The 21,212-nt window shown below is 41.3% G+C and overlaps 2 protein-coding genes and 1 non-coding gene across 3 annotated transcripts in view; 2 read left to right on the forward strand and 1 right to left on the reverse strand.

Moving 5' to 3' along the window:
* Positions 1 to 2,978: 2,978 nt before the first annotated feature.
* Positions 2,979 to 8,213, forward strand: LOC129106767 (uncharacterized). The gene is made up of 7 exons (XM_054617987.1): positions 2,979 to 3,064; positions 3,718 to 4,011; positions 4,794 to 4,880; positions 4,961 to 4,986; positions 5,773 to 5,829; positions 7,156 to 7,218; positions 7,508 to 8,213. The coding sequence occupies exons 1-7, from the start codon at positions 3,013 to 3,015 to the stop codon at positions 7,601 to 7,603; spliced, it is 675 nt and encodes a 224-aa protein (XP_054473962.1). The 5' UTR covers positions 2,979 to 3,012; the 3' UTR covers positions 7,604 to 8,213.
* Positions 8,214 to 9,017: 804 nt separating this feature from the next.
* Positions 9,018 to 21,212, forward strand: part of vash2 (vasohibin 2) — a 32,038-nt gene continuing 19,843 nt past the window's right edge. Inside the window, exons 1-5 of the mRNA XM_054617982.1 lie at positions 9,018 to 9,094; positions 9,675 to 10,136; positions 18,000 to 18,088; positions 18,293 to 18,349; positions 19,107 to 19,181. Coding sequence (XP_054473957.1) covers positions 9,816 to 10,136; positions 18,000 to 18,088; positions 18,293 to 18,349; positions 19,107 to 19,181 — 542 coding nt within the window. The 5' untranslated portion in view covers positions 9,018 to 9,094; positions 9,675 to 9,815. The remainder of the gene's footprint in view (positions 9,095 to 9,674; positions 10,137 to 17,999; positions 18,089 to 18,292; positions 18,350 to 19,106; positions 19,182 to 21,212) is intronic.
* On the reverse strand, positions 20,125 to 20,197 carry trnat-agu (transfer RNA threonine (anticodon AGU)). The gene has a single exon. It is a non-coding gene; the product is annotated as a tRNA-Thr (tRNA).

Raw genomic sequence — 21,212 nt, forward strand, 5'->3', positions numbered from 1 at the left:
GTAAAACGTTCATTTCTGATTGAGTCACGTTGTTTAAGTTCTAAAGCACAAACTAACACATCCACACCTCCACACAAACCTACGGGAAGGTCCCGGATTTGGAATGAATGCAGCCTGAGGCGCGTTTCATCCTGCTGTGGCCTGGACGCTCTCATCAGAGAAACTGACAGGGGCCAACACACACAAAACCACACAGCCATGTGACAACAAGTTCCCCTGTTACTTTGAATCAGACGCTGGGTGGTGGTTTTGACCTTGAAATGAGAACGGGTTGCACAAATGCTGCAAGAATGCAAAGAAAAGAGGAACTACAGGCAGTGGGAGGAGTCTCTGCAGATTCCGACACCACACTCCTATTCCATAAGTGATGAGCGATTTCTTTAAGGAAATTGTTATGAATCATAACTGTACACAACTGAATGAAAAGAAAACTGGAAAACCTAAAGGGGTTATATTTTGACTTTGCTGCACCAGGTCTTGAGTATTGACTGATTCAGCTTACTTGTAACAGGAAGTAGATACTATATATGGTTTTTTTTTAAAGACGTTGGCAGGTGAGAGAGTGAGAGCAAGAGTGACAGAGAAGCACGATGGTTGAATTCAGATGGATTCCAATTTATTTTTTACTGCTCCAGATTAAAGGTAAGGATCACTTAGTTTCACTTAGTTTTCAGCCGTGTGTGAGTCAACGCAACCACCAGAGGTCCTTGGTGCACCAGAATGATTAGCCGTGGACAGACACAGACACTCACTCACTCACTCACTCACTCACCGTGGCACACACACACACACACTCACGACCAATCACATGATTCTTATCTTTGATTGTGTTCGATCACAACGTGTTGTACACCGGTTCGCACCGATGCATCGTCATAAAAGCTCACGATGCGATGGCCCGGATCAAAAATGGGTGCATCGGATACAATGTGGGATGAACCGCGATGCATCGCATCTAAAAATTTTGCATCGGTATAATCCGCACAATTGTATATTTCTAGATTCCCCCTCTCTAACTGTTTCCTAAACGCGCTCTCATCAGAGGTCCTTGAGCATGCAGCCAAAATATTATGCCGTTTGCTGCAACAGAATGATTAGCCGTGGACAGACACAGACACTCACTCACTCACTCACTTTTGTCACTCACTCACTGACACTCACTCACTCACTCACTCACCGTGGCACACACACACACTCACGACCAATCACATGATTCTTATCTTTGATTATTGTGTTCGCTCACAACGTGTTGTATTAAATCACGTCCTTTCCCTCTCGTTTCCCCGGTTCAGGTTAAAGATGGTGATGATGGTGATGATGTGACCTACAGCGCTGTGAAAGCTCCGTCTTCTTCTTCTGCTGGAGCCTCTGCTGATCTCAGCAACCTCTACGCTACCGTCAACAAACCGAAACAATAAGAGACCACAGTGTTGCTACAGCTCATATCATTACATTGATAATTCCTTTGTAAACCAAGTCAGTTTTTATTCCTTTACGCCTTTCAATAGAATTCACTCACTCACGAGGCATTTAGCAAAATTGGAAAGCATTTCATATTTATTGATATTTTTGTATAAATAACCTGAATGTTCTCACCAGATCATCGCCATCTTTTATGAAACATGTAGGAAAAGACAAAAAACTTGAAGCTCAGCTGCATCTTTTGTTATCGTTTTAAAATATAGTTTTGCATTTCAGTTCTCAAGTGAGCATGGGACCACGTTGTCTTTGTTGTGTTACAATTATTTTTTATGATTATTTTCAGGATTTATTGCTGTAAAAAGCCTTTCTTTCTAGAACAGGGTGTAGTAGGTTAACTGGTAGCACAATGTGAAGCATTCGTATGGCTGGATTCTTAAATAAATGAGAAAAGGTATGTAATATATGATATATTTTTCTTTACAAGCTCAGTGATGGATGTTTTTATTTGTCATTGTTTGTGTTTTTGCGCTGTTTTGTATGTATTTTCTCATCAAGTTTTGTGCCCATAAAATAAACATTTAAATAATAAATAAATAAATGTGTCAGTGTTGATTGTTAAAGATTGATTGGATTTTCTTTTGTATCACCTGTTATTGTTTTATATGTAATAAGTTTTGAGCATTTAGTTTGCTTAGAGCTGAACAAAAAAAGATACTGAGAGGAAGTGGGTTTTGATATTTGTGAGAACCGTATTAAAGGTTTAATTTATAGTCACATTATTGTTTGATTTTTGGAAACGCAGCATTCAGACTTCATTCAGCCGTCGCTACTGAGAACAGAGCTGTGACTCAGAAGAGTAAAACGTTCATTTCTGATTGAGTCACGTTGTTTAAGTTCTAAAGCACAAACTAACACATCCACACCTCCACACAAACCTACGGGAAGGTCCCGGATTTGGAATGAATGCAGCCTGAGGCGCGTTTCATCCTGCTGTGGCCTGGACGCTCTCATCAGAGAAACTGACAGGGGCCAACACACACAAAACCACACAGCCATGTGACAACAAGTTCCCCTGTTACTTTGAATCAGACGCTGGGTGGTGGTTTTGACCTTGGAATGAGAACGGGTTGCACAATCTGCTGTTTCGAACTCCCCATGGGGTCCAAATGCTGCAAGAATGCAAAGAAAAGAGGAACTACAGGCAGTGGGAGGAGTCTCTGCAGATTCCGACACCACACTCCTATTCCATAAGTGATGAGCGATTTTTTTAAGGAAATTGTTATGAATCATAACTGTACACAACTGAATGAAAAGAAAACTGGAAAACCTAAAGGGGTTATATTTTGACTTTGCTGCACCAGGTCTTGAGTATTGACTGATTCACAGAGCAAAGAAGGAGGAAGGAAAGCATATGTTGTCACTCTTGGTAAAAAAAGAAAAAAAAAAGACCAACTGACATCAGAGGAAGAAAGCAAGACACTATGAGGAAACTGACAGCTTACTTGTAACAGGAAGTAGATACTATATATGGTTTTTTTTTAAAGACGTTGGCAGGTGAGAGAGTGAGAGCAAGAGTGACAGAGAAGCACGATGGTTGAATTCAGATGGATTCCAATTTATTTTTTACTGCTCCAGATTAAAGGTAAGGATATTAATATAAAAATATAAGCAGCACTAGCGTCCGTTTAACTCGGACAGCCAAGACTGCTTTTTGTATTTCACATAGTGATTTTACACACTTTTGTGATCATCTGTTGTTTCTAAAATATGACTATGAACATTATTACCTGATACTTATTTTCGTTGTTTCTCTCCTAAGAAGGAGCAGCAGCTGAACCTTCATTCTACTCCCTCACTGTCAGAGATGGAGATGACGTCACTTTTCCTTGTAACAATGTGTTAGAGGATCATAAGAACTGTGACACTACTAAGTGGCTCTTTACTGATTTAAGAAGCAGACCAGCAGTAGTAGCGCTGGTTTCACTTGGAAAGATTGGTGAAACAGCCAAAGCTAAATCAGACAGACTGAGTGTTTCAGAGAACTGTTCTCTGGTTATAAAGAACGTCACAGATGAAGATGTTGGTCGTTATGACTGCAGACAGTTCAGATCAGGACTACAAGAAGGTCAGATGCTGTGGTTTATCTGTCTGTTGTTACCAGTGAGTATTTACATCATAATGTTTTCAAACTGTCTTGTCAGAACAATATACTGAAACATTATAATAATAATGATTATAGTGATGAAGTTGATTTTACTTTTCTTTCTCTCACAACGTCTCCATCTTCACCAACAGTGACTGAACACAAGGACACTGATGAGGTGACGTTAAACTGCTCTGTGTCGACATATGAAGGATGTAAACACACAGTGAAGTGGCTGCTTCAGGGTCAAGATGTGGATAAAGACAACAAAGACTTGAAGACATCAACGTCTGTCTGCTCATCCAATGTGAGTTTCAGGACTTCACATCTTGTGTACACATCAAAGAATTATGAGTTATTGAAGTGTAAAGTGACCCATGATCGTTTCACGAGGGAAGAGCATCTGTTCACCTTCAGCCCTCCTCGGTCCTCAGTCAACACAACAGGTGAGAACATGAGCTGTTTCAGATCAATGACTACTGTTGTGAAGAATAAATTGTTTATGTTTGTTTGATGGATTTTAAGGGTTTTAGAGGCAGCCCTGCCTCCTAAAAATGACGTTCACATACAACAACACTGCATTGTGAATTTAATTTCAAGGCAAATGTAATATGTTGTTGATCACGTAAGCTTTCAACGTATCAAATATGAGGAGGTCAGAGTGATGTCATGTGGCTACTTCTAGGCCTGAAAAGTGAAGCCAATCACTTACCTTAAAGCTGCATTCTCTCTGCTGTCCATCAGGGGGCGACTCCTCTGGTTGTATAGAAGTCTATGAGAAAATGACTCTACTTCTCTCTTGATTTATTCCCTCAGTAAACATTGTAAACATGAGTTTATGGTCTCAATCTCTAGTTTCAAGTCTTCTTCAATACAGCATGATGTTCATTTAGTAAATGATGCTCCATTTAGAGTCAAACAGACCATAAAGCAGGGGATGCTTTAGGGCGGGGCTACACACTGATTGGCAGGTCTCTAGCATGGTGTTTTCCGCTCTGGGAGTTGTCTGTGTTCTTGGTTTACAGTTTGAAACCTTTCAGTGTGAAAAGGTTCAAACTAAATTATGTTAACTTCATGAAAGTTAATTGGAATGTTTTGGTCGACTTGTTGTGAATACATGGTTGTGAATTGAATGGGAAGGTTAACAAATGTTTGTTTAAAAAAATAGATTTTGAACAAAACAGAAAGCTGCATCGAAAAATGTGTAATGTTTTTGTTCTCATTCCAGGCTGGTGGCTGTACATCGTTGTGGCTGTGGGTTTAGCAGCACTCTTGATAATTGTTGTTGTAGTCGCAAGATGGATCATAACCAGAGGTGAGACAGATTTCATCCACAAGATCTGTTGGTAAACTATCACTGTGGAAGCTAAAATAATCTCTCTTTTGTCTTTTCAGCAAACCGGACACAGGGGGACACCATTGTGAGTTAAATATATATATTATACCGTTTTTATACAAACATAGAGTAAAACAGTGTTCTGGAAGACCTTTTCCACTATGACTACAAATGTGGTTCCATACAGTTGAAAGAGAATAACAGTAAACAATGATGTCTATTATTGTATTGAATTGTAAGGGTGTGAATCTTACAGTATCTCTCAATTCTATTAAAGTTTGATTCTTGGAATTCAAAATCTATTCTCGATTTAATATGTCAATTTAAAGATAGAGTCTCTGATTTGTCCCCTTATCCCACAATGACGATGGAGGTGATCTCTGACACTAAAATCTGAACGCTGCTTCCCATCAACCTGAACATATGTTGTACTTTAATCTGATAGAATATCACATAGTATAAAACTCCTTACAATGCAGTCTGGGGGAACCAAACCCCTCAGAGTCTGGGAGGAAGAAGGAGGTCAAATGGGGCCCAAGATTTTGTCCCAGTGCCTCATTAGCCGGATGATCCAGCCCTGAACTATTACATTTCAGGCTCCAAAATGACAATAGAGTCGAATCAACTTCTCAACAAAAACTCAACACTGTCAGCATCGTAGAGGCAATATTTGTTGTTATTTGATTGCATCTTGGATGGTTTAATCAGCTGGACTGAAGCAGAATTGAAGATGTTTTGACGCCACCACATGTACTACCTGGAGCAACACACTCTGTGATACAAACTGTTCATTACACTGTACAGGTGTTGCTTTGTTTTGTACCGAGGCAACGAATGCATTAACTAAACTTTTACATGCTTTTTCGTCCAGGGTCTGACCTCAAACCCTGAAGTGAATCAGTCTGCTCCAGAGGACCGTCAGCACACGGTGAGATCTCACTCTGCTCGACTTTGATCTCCAAAATATTTCTGTGTAACAGTCTGAGAATGTGCAGTAAAGAGGAATCGATAAGTTAGATGATGTGACAGGACTACAACAGCAGAGGTCAGAGGTCATACCACCAAAATGAAACATTTTCAGAGATCATTTGAAAGAGACATACAACGTGACATCTTTGGCAGAAGTAATAGAGTGATGACATATTTTTTGTACGCCAACCCGGCAGTAAAAAGCCTTTGGATTTGGGATTGTTGCAGAAAATAAGCTAACTAAATGTTATGAATCTTGCACATTTTGTTCATCAAGGTAACCTAAAACACCACTTTTATGATTTTTGAAGTGTGAATACAATCAGCAGTAATACGCTAACGTTAGGCTATGAAGGAACTACGTCATGGTCACATGACTTCACGTCTCCACCACTTATCTAAAGGGGTACTAGTGTTTAAGTGATTACGTTTAGTCGTCTCAGTTAAACTCTTACCGCTCTGACGGCCGTCGCACTGTTTAGTGTAAACGTGTGTTATTTACACCACATGTATAGAATGCGACATATCTTTGGAAAGCTAAGATTCTTGTGATTCGATTGATGCAAACCATTTCAAGATCCGATCACAACGGCAGGTACAATCACCGCCTCTGTCAGTCCACCACTGATTGTTATCAGATTTGAGGGACTAGGTAAGGCTTCATGCTGTGGTCCCATTGTGTTTTCCAGTCCATAAGTATCAGCTACAGTCATCTGCAGGCATCTATTTGCAAAAAAATATTCAGGCGGAAATAAAAACCTTCTACTTCAGTGTGTTCAAACTTCTATTACTCAATGCCAGTAGCACTTAGAGTGATTCTGACTGTCAGAGTGTTACCTTTCAAAAGAGACCAAAACCATGCATGTACTCCAAATGGTTCAAGAACAGCTTTCAATTTACTTTGGGTATGCCTTGGATAGGCGTTTTAGGCAAATTTTCCCGGAATGGTAAGGGGTTAAACTCTTTTTTAAGACACGTAAAAATTCACAAGACAGGTATTTACTAATGAATTTTATGTTGTAGGAAAGAAAACAAGTTAAATGTCTTTAGCTTGTGTTGAGCTTAATTTAGACATCCAACTAAAAACACCTTAAAAAACCCCATTGACTTCAAGACAGGGATCTGAAAACAATGACTCATTTCCCGGTTAAAAGACTAATTTCTGCAGCATTCTGTAGAATTTTAAATGTTGACTGTGATAAGATTGAAGTGAAAAGATAAAAAGAGTGAGTCACTACAGGTCAAAATGTTACTGAGCAGCCGTGATGTTATCTTCTCTGTGCAGGCTGATCCTGAAGATGGTGTTTCCTACGCCTCCATCAGCCACACCGAGAACAGCAAAGCACAGGTTAGTGGTCTGCTGTAGAAGTATTTAGATTATCTGAAGAAAAAGGTTGTCAAGTTAGGGAAAAAAGTATAATTGCAATGTTAGCCGGTCTGTGTTTTTAATTGCCTGCTCCATTTGCTGTGAGATCTCGTGCCCTGTATTGGGTAATGGTGTGTTTCCTCTTCACACAGTGTCGTGTGAATGTGGGAAGGGAAACTGCTTCTTCTTTTTTTGCAATATCTTTCATCATGTTTCTAAAGTAAACCATGTCTTATCCTGTTTTGTAATCTGCGTGCTGTTCCGTCTTTAGGTTCGGGGTGGGGATGCAGTGACCTACAGCACCGTGAAGCTGCCCTCCGCTGATGCCTACAGCCTCTACGCCAACGTCAACAAACCACAAATATAACACAGGATTGTGTTGTTTTTTTTATTAATTCTACATTTATTGTTACTTAGTTAAAGGATTCTAATGTGAAAACAAAGTCAGCTTTTATTAACAGAGTGACTTTGAATTGAATTCATTCATTTCTGCCTGCTTTAGTTGCACTGCACTGAGAGTATTCGATCTATTAGTTATTTAGTGTGCAACGTCAATCGTTTCTGATACAGATGGCAAAGCTGCATTTCAACATAAGCGGGTGTTCACCCTTCCTTTCTGCATTGCTGGAAAAAGCTTTTTGTCCAGAAGGCCAGAAGGGGGAGACGTTAGTTAATTTACTACCACATTGTGAAGTCCAACATTCATATGGCTGATTGTTATATAGAAATTACACATTGATACACATTGATACAACGAACTTGCTATCGGGCACATTATTGTGCTGTACTGTTGGTGTGTAGTTAATTGATTAATTGCTATTTTAATTGATTTGTAAGTTTTTTAAACACGCTCCAGCTGTAATTGCTTTGTATGCAATGTGATGAACATTACCCCCTTCCTCCTTTGTAATATTATGTATGCCTATTCATAATTATTTACTGCCACACTTTGAACTTTCATTAAAACCTATATGCTGTGTGTATTCTGCGTGGATGAAGATTTGCTGCAGGAAAAAAAAAAAAGATATATTATATTATTCTTTGTTCAGTTATTTTCTCTGAGAACTAACCTAAAAAATGTACAAAAATGTGCAAAATCAACAGTTGCAACAAGGGGCAGAATATCCCATTTGTTGCAGCTGTATCACTTGTTGACGCCTTCGTCTATCAAAACCAACCAATCAGAGGGCAGCAAGCTCTAAGGCCCGCCCCTCTTTGTTGGCTCGACCAATGAGAAGCCTCCAATGCCCTGCAACGGAGAGATTCCAAGGAGAGCGGTGCGGTAGCAGGAAGGTCCGTTTTATCCTCCATTATTTCACCATGTGACGGGTTGAAGGAGTCTTTTTTTCTTTTCAACATGGAGTCGTGACTCCTGTGGAGGTTTACACCGAGTGGCCGTGCAGGGGGCAGTCGGGGGAGGATGCACAGAGGAGGTAATCATTTCCCCGGTCTGGGGCAGTGGGAGGCGACGGCCCCCGCAGTGAGCTGCACAGAAGCTGTTCCGGAATACATTTTCAAAATAAAACAACCCCCGACCAGAAAATGAATAATTTCACTGGAATTAATCCAGCACATTTTCTGACAGGTGTGCATATCTCACAGGATGGGGTTTGCTAGTAATCTGCAACAATTCGTGCCATTTATATCATAAATCCGCGACATTGATAAACGTGGTGCTTTTACTTTGAAGGGGAGACTAGACTAGTCTTGGAACCATCGTTGTTGACTTCCGCCAGCTTGACATGTGCAAGAAGGGGTGAAGTTACAGCCTTGAACCAAAACAAGACTTTGCATCCTGTAGTGGACAGCGGATGGCTTGGTAACTGTGGGGATATTTCAGATATTACTTGTCACTGTGGTAAGTGTTAAAGCACTTCTTGTTATTAAATAACATTGTGTCTATTAATTCATGCAATGCTTTCCTGACACACAATTACACCTTTTTAATGAGATATATCAGTCCTGGTCTTGGTGTGACTTATGCAATGCCTGGTGATGTTGGAAAAGTTTTTTTTATTTTTTTATTTTTTTACTCCCACTGTTATTCCTCTTCCAAAAATAGGTGATTCAGATCTACACACCTTGTAAGAACTGATCCTTGTAGGGCAGAAACTCACCTGTACTGTGAGCTATTCCTAATAAGTGTATTGACATTTTCACTGCATTCCCAGTAGACAACCTCTGCAATACAAATACACACACATATATATAATATTTCAGTTACTGTGGATTCTTTACTGTTTTTTTATTGCTCATTTGCTTATTTATAATACTTATTTTTGTTACTATGTCTCCTCTATGCTGCTGTAATCCTGTACATGTCCCCGCTGCAGGACTAATAAAGGATTATCTTATTTTATCTTATCTTATCTTATCATTCCATGGCTGATTTAAGGATGCAAAAAGTTGCAATTTCTGCTTGTTTTCGACCCTGCCAGGTTTGCTGTGGGAGATCAACATGTGCTGTCCGACACTGACAAACACAAAGAAGCTCTTGTAGCTGGAGGAGGGATTGCCTGCCCTAACTACTCCTCCTCCTCCTCCTCCTCCTCCTCCTCTTCCTCACCCTCCTGGGATCGATGACCGGACCCACCTCCCCGAGCCGGAGCGGCACCTCCCCGGCCAAGCTGAGCAGGCATGGCCGATCCAAGAGCACCAGCTCGCACTGCCTCCTCCGCTGCAGCACCCAGGAGGAGACCGCCGCCTCTCCCCCCAACAAAAGCACCCGGTCCCCCGGGGAGGAAGAGGAGAAGGATGGAGGGGTTCTTTTCTACGTGAACAGGACCGGTTTCCCCATCGAAGGTGTGACGTGGGAGAGGATGTGGTCCCATGTGGCTGCCGTGCACCCCGAGGGTCAGGAGATGGTTGACAGGATACAAAACGCTGCATACCTTCCCAAGGTAGGCCGGCTGTGATTGGTTCGTCACTCTGACTTTGAAGTTGTGGACAAAATCATTGAGAAAATATTTAACAGTGAGGCAACTAAATTCCTACCACAGACAGATTTAAAATGGCACCATTTGTCAACCCTTTGTATATATACTGGATACTTCCATTATTCAACTCACCTGTGTTCATCTTTGTTACTGAAGTTTAATGTGTTTAGGATATATTGTCATAAATTGCAAACACTTTGTTGCCATTAAGTATGTTGCAGTATTCTTGACCAATGCAACTGCAATTTGGAGTGTTGTTTGTTGGCTTATTGCCTCTTATTTCCGGCAATCTTTCACATCAGTGGGTCCGTAGAGCAAGAAAACAGTATTTTCGCTGAGCTACAGAAGTCTCTTTCACAATATTAGTCTTTGGGGGAAAAGTAGTTTTGAGCCCCATGGCATCACATGACGTGACTGACTGTTTGGCCTCGATGTGAAATTTGCTTCGCACCTTTATTAAGACATGAAAAATGGGAGGTGTTCTCATGACAGCAGCGATATGGTAGGAGTTCTGCGTAGTGCGTTCAGTGTTAATGGACTCTCTGTGAGGGCTTTTCTCCCCGTGGCTGCTGGACTATTAACAAACTCAAAGGTCTCCACACTTTTTAGCGTTTTAACCGGCCCCGTTGTGCTCTGCTGTCACAAGACCGGGATTGATTAAGTAAAAGAGCAGCTCAGGGTTCTTCCTGTAGACGGCCTAAGGACTCAGCGCTGGCTATGTGATGGAGGAGGCGTTCATTGGGTTTATATTCTGTGTGTATTGGGTTGTAGCTTTATTCTCCGCGAGTGCAAGTTCTGTCCTTATCAAACATGCTAACATTTGCAGCACAATGTTGATTGTGTCAGCTAATGGTTATTTTTATGATCAGTTAGTTTGTGGATTACTTTATAAAATGGCAGATAATGGTGAAAAATTGCTGTCACAATCTCTCAGAACCCTACGGTATTTCAAAAAATGTTTCAATTGTGCAACTGCAACTAATCGTAGCAATTTCTTCTAATTTTTCAGCACTAGTAAACAGCAAGAACGTAGTGCAGACAAACTGCATCTTATTTATTTTCTACCTCCAGATGTCCTCTTACTCTACCAGCATACGTACTGTAAAGATGTCATGAGGAAATTACCACGTGATATGAGTCATGCCGTCAGATTACGAGTCTCCTAGTTAGTGCAGGGCATATTGTTTGTCAGTTGAGAAGCGTGTGTGTGTCTGTGTGTGTGTCTGTGTGTGTGTGTTCACAGTTACATGGATTAGGTGTCAGCCTGTTTTCACACACTACACACTCAGATGTGCGCACACACTAGAATGCATCACCTTACTATGACAACAAGTGTGCTAAACCGGGTTTCCACACCTGTCAAGTGATGTTAATTCTGCTTTTTGTTTCGGTCCCAGTGTGTGTGTGACTCATTTAGACTCCTGACCCACACACATGTCAGACACACACACACACACACACACACACACACACACACACACACACACACACACACACACACACACACACACACACACACACACTTGTACCATCGTAACTTTAGCTTTGATAAATTGTCTGTATGCTTCAAACAAACAATTTGAAACTATCAGGAACTGAAACGACGCAGACAAACGCTTTAGAAAGTGACATATGAAAACTTTAAAGACTTTCATATGAAAAAAACACGATTCCATTAAAAGCTTACAGTACCCAATTGCAATAACTCTCCACACTGCTAAAGCGTCCTGCACATTAGAACCCAAAACAGCTCCAGGGGTTCTGCTGCTGAACAGCTGACTTCAATGCAACAGAGAATGTTCCGTGTGTCATTTACAGTAAACTTACAAACAGAAAAAGCCAACAAACGGCTTTAATCAACGGAGGACTCGCCTGAATACTCAAGACACTTCATTAACAACAACGATTAACAACATTATCCTGAATAATTGGATTCTTTGAGGATTAAAATCAAGCAAAAGCACCAAACATTTGCTGGTTCCAGGCTGTTAAATCTGAAGGTTTTCTGCATTTCCCCATTTTTTTATCATTGCAAACTGATTTATTTGAGGTATTCGAGTGTTGATTGGACAAAACAAGATGATGTCCCCTTTGGCTGTGAGAAATGAACACTATTGTCTGATATTTTTAGAGTCTAATAGTAGTAGTAGTAGTAAAGGACGGTTCACACCAAGGACAAGAACTTCTGATAACTAAAATATTGAGAGCATCAACGCTGATGAATGATAATGTTTTCTGTCGCTGTTTATTTCAATAAGTCCACTTTTTTCGGCGAGAGATAATAAAAGACCATTTTACCAATCCACCGTCCTCTGTGGAACAAACAAACCTGCGTATTCTGATGGATTTTGATTGGCTGTCAGTGTTTCTGTCGTTGTTGTTGTGGACCGCCCTACTAGTAGTGTAGCTTCTTCTGTATTAGCATCAATCTATGAATCAGACTGGATCTTCATGCTGAGAGAAGTGTCATCCCCACACATGTATGATCCACATCTCAGTCTCGTGCCGCCGAGGCCCCTCAGCCCAGATTCCCCTCATGGTTCTCCCGTTGGTGGTCTGGATGAATGCTTGCTGTTTTCTCAGGCTGCGGAGGAGGGGATCCGCTTGTTGTTGTAGCTCTGCTAATTGGCCATGTGGTCATTAGTGACCTGGTTGTCTGGCAGGGCCGCAATCCCATAAATGTTGTTCTGGACAGCAGGAGCAACAGGAGGATGTGTGTGCACAAACAAACAAACAAACAAACAAACACATGAACATGGAAAAACTGCACAGAATGCACCCGCATAAGAAGTCATCATAGCTCCAGAATGGACATTTCAGTTGTTCATGAGTATAACTGTGATCTGTGAAGCCTCTTGGAAGCCGTTCAAGTACACAATTTATCCAAATGTTTACAATTACAATATCGCCTACTGCATTGTGAAAAATGCTAATTCTCTTTCTTGTAAATCATATCACAATTACAATATCAGCAAAAAGAATCGCGATTAGATTGTTCAGCCCGCCAGTTTATTGTTTAGAGACAGTGATGTTAATGAGAAAGCTAAACTACAACCTCCACTTTTCATTTTATTATTTCACTGGAGGATTACTGATGGATATGTCAAACTAAAAAGGAAACTAAGCTCTATTTAGTTAAAGAAAGATTTTTTTTTTAAAACAAGTCTGTTTGTTTGTCTCTTGTTCAGTGGGAGTAGACAAAAACAAACGCACCCTGTTTCTCATGAAATTAATCTTGACCATTATATGTGTGAAAATGGTATCAAATGAGTGTTTTGCTCAGGATGGCTTTGCTAGGACTGCGCCTAAAGTGTCCGTTGGTTTACGTTTACGCAGTATTGTTGTATTGTTGAACTGTGTGGTGTGTGTGTGTGTGTGTGTGTGTGTGTGTGTGTGTGTGTGTGTGTGTGTGTGTGTGTGTGTGTGTGTGTGTGTGTGTGTGTGTGTGTGTGTGTGTGTGTGTGTGTGTGTGTGTGTGTGTGTGAGCAGGTGGTAACCACAGAAACAGACGCTGATACTCTGCAGGGTTAATTATATCTATTAGGGAGGGAAGGTGGAAGAGAAGGAGGGTTAACCTTGATAGTATAGACCTTTTTGTATTTCACATTGTCAGCCACTGGGTCTGTTTTCTTTGCGGGGGGGTTGTGATGGATTGCTCTGTGACACAAATCAGAAAGTAAACATGTAGTTTCTGTAGGCTGCTTTTAGAAACGCAGACTTGTCGTTCCCGGCCTCAGGTGGATTTAAATCTGTGTACATCTGTGTTATTGTCACTCGCCCAAAGTCCGTGCTGCCCTCCCTCCGTGTCCTCATTAACGGAGTAGAAGTCTTGGCACAGGGACAGAATAATCCCTCTAATACAATCTGGGTGGTGGATAATCTCTGGATACCAACTGCTCATATGTAAAAGGACTTTTCCTCCGAGCTCTGTAAGCAAAACTATAAAAGAAACTCTCTTGAATTTGCCATTAATCACTTTTCCAACCCTTTCCTTTTCACTTATTATTGTTTTTAATTTGAACATATTGGTAACAAAACAGGACCGGTTTGAAAGTGTGATGTCATCAGCAGTCGGTGCCTGGTCACTGGACAGAAGCAGCAAATCTCAACTAGCAGCAAATTAGATTTTGTCACCAGTTCTTTTTTTGTTTGTTTGTTGTTGTTTTTTTTCAGTTCCATAATCCAGTGGAGTTCCATTGTTCTGGATTAAAATGTTTCCGTTCGGGCTGTGACAATAGGATTTTATTTTGAAAATGGGTTGACAGATTTAATATAAACTAGTCCTCTTTTAACATTTCAGAATACCAGTGCCAGCGTGGATTAGTTTGGACAGATGTTCTCTGAGGCAAAGCATTCCAGACTTTGGGGATAATCTTGTAGAAGGTGTTCTTCAGTGATTACTGCAGTAGATACGAGTCAGAGGAGGAAGAACAACTTCATACCCAGAGAGAAAAGGAGGGAAAGAAAGAGAGAGCATCATGTCAAGTTTAATCATTCGTTTCTCTGCTGTCCTCCTCTCTCTCTCTCTCTCTCTCTCTCTCTCTCTCTCTCTCTCTCTCTCTCTCTCTCTCTCTCTCTCCCTTCTCTCACAAGCTCTCTACCTCTCTCTCTCTCTCTTCCTCTACTTGTCTCTCTTTTTATCTCCCTACCTCTCTCTCTTTCTCGATACCTCTACCTTTCTCTCTTTGGCTCTCTCTCTCTCTCGCTACCTCTCTCTGTCTCTCTCCCTTTACTCTGCTCTATCTTTATGTATCTCTCTCTAGCTCTCTCTCTCTCTACCTCCCTCTCTTTCTCTCTTTCGCTCTACCTCTCTCATGTTCTCTCTCTTTCTCTCCCTCTCTCCCTTTCTCTCTCTCTCTACCTCTTCACCTCTCTCTGTCTACCTCTCTCTACCTTTCTCTATCCCTCTACTTCTCTTTACCTCTTTCTCTCTACCCCTCTGTCTGCCTCTCTCTCTCTCTCTCTCTCTCCTTCTACCTCTCTTTACCTCTCTCTCTACCTCTCTGTTTCTCTCTGTCTCTCCCTCCCTCTCTCTCTCCCTCTCTCTGTCTCTGGTTACAGTCTCTCTGTGTTTTGTCTCTGCTGTTGGGCGGCTCAGGTTTCCGGGCTTCCCCCCCGTTGGCTACACAAAGTACCAAAGTTAACTTAAACCTGCTACAAACAGGAAACACTGGACAGTTTTTCAGTGGTCTGGTTGTACAAAAAAATGGCATCACAGAAATAATGTAAATAAAGACCCAAATAATGAAATCAATGTAACACTATCGGTGATGAAAACAGGAATATGACAGCTGCTAGTGTACGTTCTATAGCAACCGCCTCTGGGTGTGCAGCCAGCGGAAGAGGACCTATTTTATTATGAACATTATTATTCATTAATAATAAAAAAAAGAATGTGTCTCTAACTTTCATAATATAAAAGCTCGCGTCAGGCTGACTGACGGCCTTCAGCTGTGATAGAACCACAACACCTCCCCGCCGGAGCTTCGTTTACATGCTCGTGTTTTAGTTATGAAGTGACGTCTTTTTCCCAGGGAGGCGTTATCACTGCAGCTAAATATCTGAATCCTCCACAGTTTGGATATAAAAGACTCTGAATCTGAACCCGATATTCATCAAACTTCACACGTCGTGATGAAGAGCTGACTTTCCACCGGAGCTCCTCTCAACAGTTATGGGGTTGCTGCTTGTCATGCTTTATTTCTTCTTCTTCTTCTTTTTTATAAAGGCGCCGTGGGTCTGTGTTGAGTATTTCTGTGCAGTCAGCATGCACACTGGCTGTCGGTGATGTATGAATCTATCTGTCACTTCAGCCTAAAAATTTAGTCCTTTTTCGTATAGAAGTTCTGCTCAAACTGACATGCCCCCTGTAGCTGAGGATAGAGAGAGGAGAGGATGATCAAAGTGAGGGATCACCACTCATCTCACTCCCTGACCCGGCAGAAAGCAGCTTTAGAGAGAGAGTGTGTGTGTGTGTGTGTGTGTGTGTGTGTGTGTGTGTGCCAGCTGATGCAGCCTTAGTGAGGATTTTACGACATGGGAGATTATGAGGCAGTAAAACCTGCTATTTACTGCTCCTGGCTGGCTGGCAGACTGGTTTATGGACTGAATGAGTGCCCACTGGCCTGATAATTAGAAGGGTGACCGGTTGGTTGATTTGTTTTACACGCTCAATGGCTGACAGTCCAGTGTCTAAAGTAACTGCTTTATTGGCAGAGTAGCTTGTTGATAGTAGTTGTAGAAGATGTACTGGCTGTCTGAATGGCTGGCTGCGGCTGAAATCCCATATATGGGTTTGTTTTTAAAGAGGTCCAGTGTGAGTGTGTCTTGTATTAAAAAGAGGAAGATATCCTGCTACACTTTATATATGGTTTTGTTTAAATAAGTACCTCTTGGTGGATGACCCTGAACGGTTTTGAAATAAAAACGCAGCGTGTCTCCGGGCCCGCCGTCCATTTTGTCCTGTCGTCTTCCTCCTCAGCTCTCTGACTGTGCTGTAAATAAACAGAGAGGGGAAAACCCCCACAGGAAATGATAGGGCTGCTGCTTGTACATCACCCTTCCTTCACACGTACACACACACACACACACGCACACACACACACACACACACAGGGAGGAAGTGTGGTTCTGTGTTTAGGTCTGACTCGCTCTCGATGGTGCGGTCGTGTCCTCGTTGAGCCACATCTGTGACCTCGGTTTCCTCTCTGAAATGGTTCTGGTTGAGGTGAAGCGACAGCAGACGTGGTTTCACTTCCACCACAGACTCTCTCTCTCTCCTCACACTGTGGGTGTCTGTCGGCCCATGAGGTCTAAGGTGGTGCACGTAACCCCAGCGTTCCGCAGCAGGAACAACGCCACGTGTCATCCGTCTCTTAATGGTTTGGTGTGGCGTCCCACTGCCAGCTTTCGGTTACACATTACATGCTTTGTGGTTGTTTCTCTGTTGTTGTTTTTTTGCACAGAATTTACCACAACGGGCAGCAGAAACAGCTGTGCTATTGTCTTGATGTCTAAATGTTGTTCAGAGGCTTTTCAGTCCAAACTAGAAAAACATTTTGATGGAGAAACAGATTTGTCTACATTTCTGCAAAACTTTGAATGACCTGCATATTGCCAGAGGTTATCTACTGGTCTCACGTCTGAAGCATCGTAAATATAGACAATAGAAGCAAAAGAAAAAATCCATAATGTGTGCCGAGTTCTCCGGTCTAATCAGCGAAGGTAAATCAAAATGTTATGTGTTCAAATTAAATCTTGTAAAGGAAGAAAATGAAGAGTTTTGGTGAAAAACTTGAATAAATACAGTTTTAAGGAGATGCTTTCACAGCAATATGAAATAGATATTAGAGAGTGAATTGTGACCTGTTTAACTTCTTCACAGCATTTTCATGGTTGGAAACATAGTAATAGGAGCAAAGAGAGCAAAGAAGCAACCAAACGAAACTCATGTTTAGCGCTGGTAGCTTAGAAATGACTCACACAATACACACAATGACTTCTGATGGACTGGATAGAGGGAACCCGTATTTGGTACCACTTTCGCTCTTGGCTGAAGAAATTTAGCACCGCAGCTTTAAATGAAATTATTCTTTGATGTGAGAGTGGTATTTTAGTTGGTGTACATTTTTCCAGTAGTGGAGTAACATCAGTGAGTGTCGGCAGTACGAGCTGTAATGAGTTATGGGGACATTGAGGTTTTTAAAGACAGTTGGAGCTGGTTTTAGGCCCCTGAAAGTCACCACATTTCACTTCTGCTCTGATATAAATGCTCTCTCTCTCCCCCTCTACCTCCCTCTCTCTCTCTCTCTCTCTCTCTCTCTGCAGCATCATGTTCCCTCGGTCCCGACCTTCAAACCGTCCATGTCGGTCCCAGATTGGCTGGTGGCCATCCAGAACTACATGAAGGCTCTGCAGTATCCTTTTAGTTGTTTAACGCAAACACAACAGCACATGTTGCCCTGACAACAGATGTCCTGATGACAGCTACACCTGTCAGGGGAAGTTAGTCCGTTTGCGTCTCCTCGTCACATTTGACGAGCGTGACACCAACTTCAGGAGCGCTTCAGTCAATGAAAACTTCTCCTCCTACTATTTCCTCCCTAACGTTTTTTTACCAGATACAACCACACGGGAACCCAATTCTTTGAGATCAAGAAGAGCCGTCCACTGTGTGGGTAAGTGCATTCTGTGTGTTCTATTTCATCTTTATTGTTGTGTTTCTTTTGCACTTTGTCTTAATGCGTATGGTTTTATATAACGCTCTTGCCTTCTTGCTGAAATGTGCTGTATAAATAAACTTGCATTCCCATTGTAATTAGATCGTAACCAGTACAACACAACGATCCAGTTATCAGAATCTTAAAGTGTGTTTTACACACCTAGAAGTGTTTTCATTAAGTCATTTAAAAATCTATGATTTGAGTGCCAGAAAAGGGCTATCATTATTGAGTAAAATTTTTATTCTGCAAGTAAACAAACCTGCTTTAAGAGTCTCTGTAAATATATCAACTCACAAACAACCACAAATAATGTACATTTGTGTTATTGCAAAGCTGAGCTTACTGTCAAAACCTTTAAGTCCGTAGCTTAATCAGGTTACTTCCAGTAATCAGGTTATACTGTTGACGTAGTGATGACATTTTCTAATCATCTGCTGGATTTAATCAAGGTAATATCAAAATAGGATAGAAGTGGTTGTATTTTAATTTAGATTAATAGGGATATTTGTTTGAGATTAAACAAAGTATCATCCAACTCACGACCATCTCTGTAATGTTTTGGTCTTTGTTTGTTGCTTACAGAGCATCTCTCTTATTCCCATCCTCCTCATCCTTGTTCTTCTCTTCTTACTCATCTCCTCCTCGTCACTCTTCCTCTGCTCCTCCGCCTCCTACCGCCCTCCTTCCTCATCCCCTCCTCATCTTCCTCCAGGTTAATGGAGACAGCAAGAGAGATGATCAGGGAGTCTTTGCCAATCAAATGTCTCGAAGCCGTCATCTTGGGAATGTATCCTTTACCACACACACACACACACACACACACACACACACACACACACACACACACACACACACACACACACACACACACACACACACACACACACACACAGAGAAAGCACTGGGCCAATAGGTTATTTTGTTATCTGTGAGTGAAATCAATGAGACATGTTGCTCTAATAGCCTTAATAGCCCTCCCACCACTGCCACCCTTTCCAGCTCTTACTGAACCGTGTTGCCTGGCAACAAGCCCTCATCGAAAGTTTAACCCCCCACACACACACACACACACACACACACACACACACACACACACACACACACACACACACAAAATACCCAGGCTAAGTATTATCCAGCTGAGCTTGAATATTAAAGCAGCAATCTGTATTTTTTCAACAGCTTCAACATTTCAGTTGTGTCAATTTAGGCCCATTTAACAATTCAGTTGTTGCGTTTAGTGATGAAGCCATATTGAGGCAAAGTCTTTCCCCCTCCGTTGGACCACCATGGGACCTTGATTTCGGGAAAAACTGTAGTTAACAGTGAGAGACAAATAATTTTTTTAACATCATTTAATTGAGCACATATGATTGTTGTCAATTTGAAAGATGACTTAGCAAGTCGCTGGATGAACACGTCTCATTTGTTCATTGAACATAGCCAGCTTAACTAGCTAGCTAACAGTAGAGATGTCTACTGTGAAAGACGAGATGTAGTTCACTGAGCAGTTTCACACAGAACTAACTGGTACTTTACCACAAACAGGCACTTTCTCGACTTAGAAATCCAAAGTTTGCTGGTTCAAGGCCCTGAAATGAGGAGCTGCTGTCTTTATTTAGTGAAGAGAAAAAAACTTTTGGTTTATTCAGACATACTATGAACATAGAAGACAGAGGTTAAATACAACAACCACAAAAAAAAAAAAAAAAAAAAAAAAAAAAAAAATTAGGCCTCAGTGAGAATTGAACTCACGACCCCTGGTTTACTAGACCAGTGCTCTAACCACTGAGCTATGAGGCCCTGTTAGGGTTGCCGTCCAGCCTCACAGACCTATGCCTCAACTACTTAGACTTTAACTCAAGGAATTCTGTGGTCAAAGGTCAGGGATACAACTGAGCGGTGGTAATTACAGTTTGGAAGTGACATTAGTGGGTGGAGCTGAATTTCTTTCATTCATTTCAATCATTTTTAGGCGACTAAAATGTTCCAATTGTTATTTAGTGAAGTGAAAACACACTGTGAAAGGGTTAAAGTTGCTGTGACAACAATCAGACTGGACAACGCCCTGGTAGCTTTTCTCAACGACTTCTATAAGACTTCTATAAGACTTCAGGAGGAGTTGCCCCCTGGTGGTCATTAGAGAGAATGCAGCGAATCAGAAGTTTGCTGGTTCCAGCCCCTGAAATATGAGGAGCTGCTGTTTGTATTTTGTAAAGAGGAAACCTTTTGGGTTTAGTCAAACAGAATAAGCCGTTTGAACTTTGATAATAAAGATTAAATACTATTTTACAAATACGAACTTGTGATTACCAAATCTCTGTACTCATCTATAAAAAATATTGATCAATTTGATGAAAATAAGAAAATTTGATTTGTGTATAATTTACAAAATCCTATTTAAGTTTGACGTTCAAAATATAATCATATTGTACCAGAGCAACCACATATTTCTGTAGTGATTTATCAACACATTTTCAACATGATACAAAGGCCTTTAAAAATATGATCAGACACACTATAGGACAGATAACATGTGGTATGTAAATAGTTTGGTCCAACATTTTTTTGAGGATATTATCTAGATTTCTCTGTTTCTATGAATTGATGGTCCAGTTTCTTGTGTGCTAGTTTCACGTTGGTTTTTTCCGGGGCTGTCAGGGTGGCGGCCGACAGTGACTCTAATTAGGACTGGCTTTAGCCCACAGATGAAGAGAGAGAGAGAGGGAGGGAGGGAGGGAGGAAGGAAATGGAAAATGGGTAAAAAGATCAACAGAAAAATAAGACAGGAGTAAAGAAACATGAGTGAAGAGTTACA

Source organism: Anoplopoma fimbria, chromosome 18 (genome assembly GCF_027596085.1).
Source record: "Anoplopoma fimbria isolate UVic2021 breed Golden Eagle Sablefish chromosome 18, Afim_UVic_2022, whole genome shotgun sequence".
NCBI classification, from domain to species: domain Eukaryota; kingdom Metazoa; phylum Chordata; class Actinopteri; order Perciformes; family Anoplopomatidae; genus Anoplopoma; species Anoplopoma fimbria.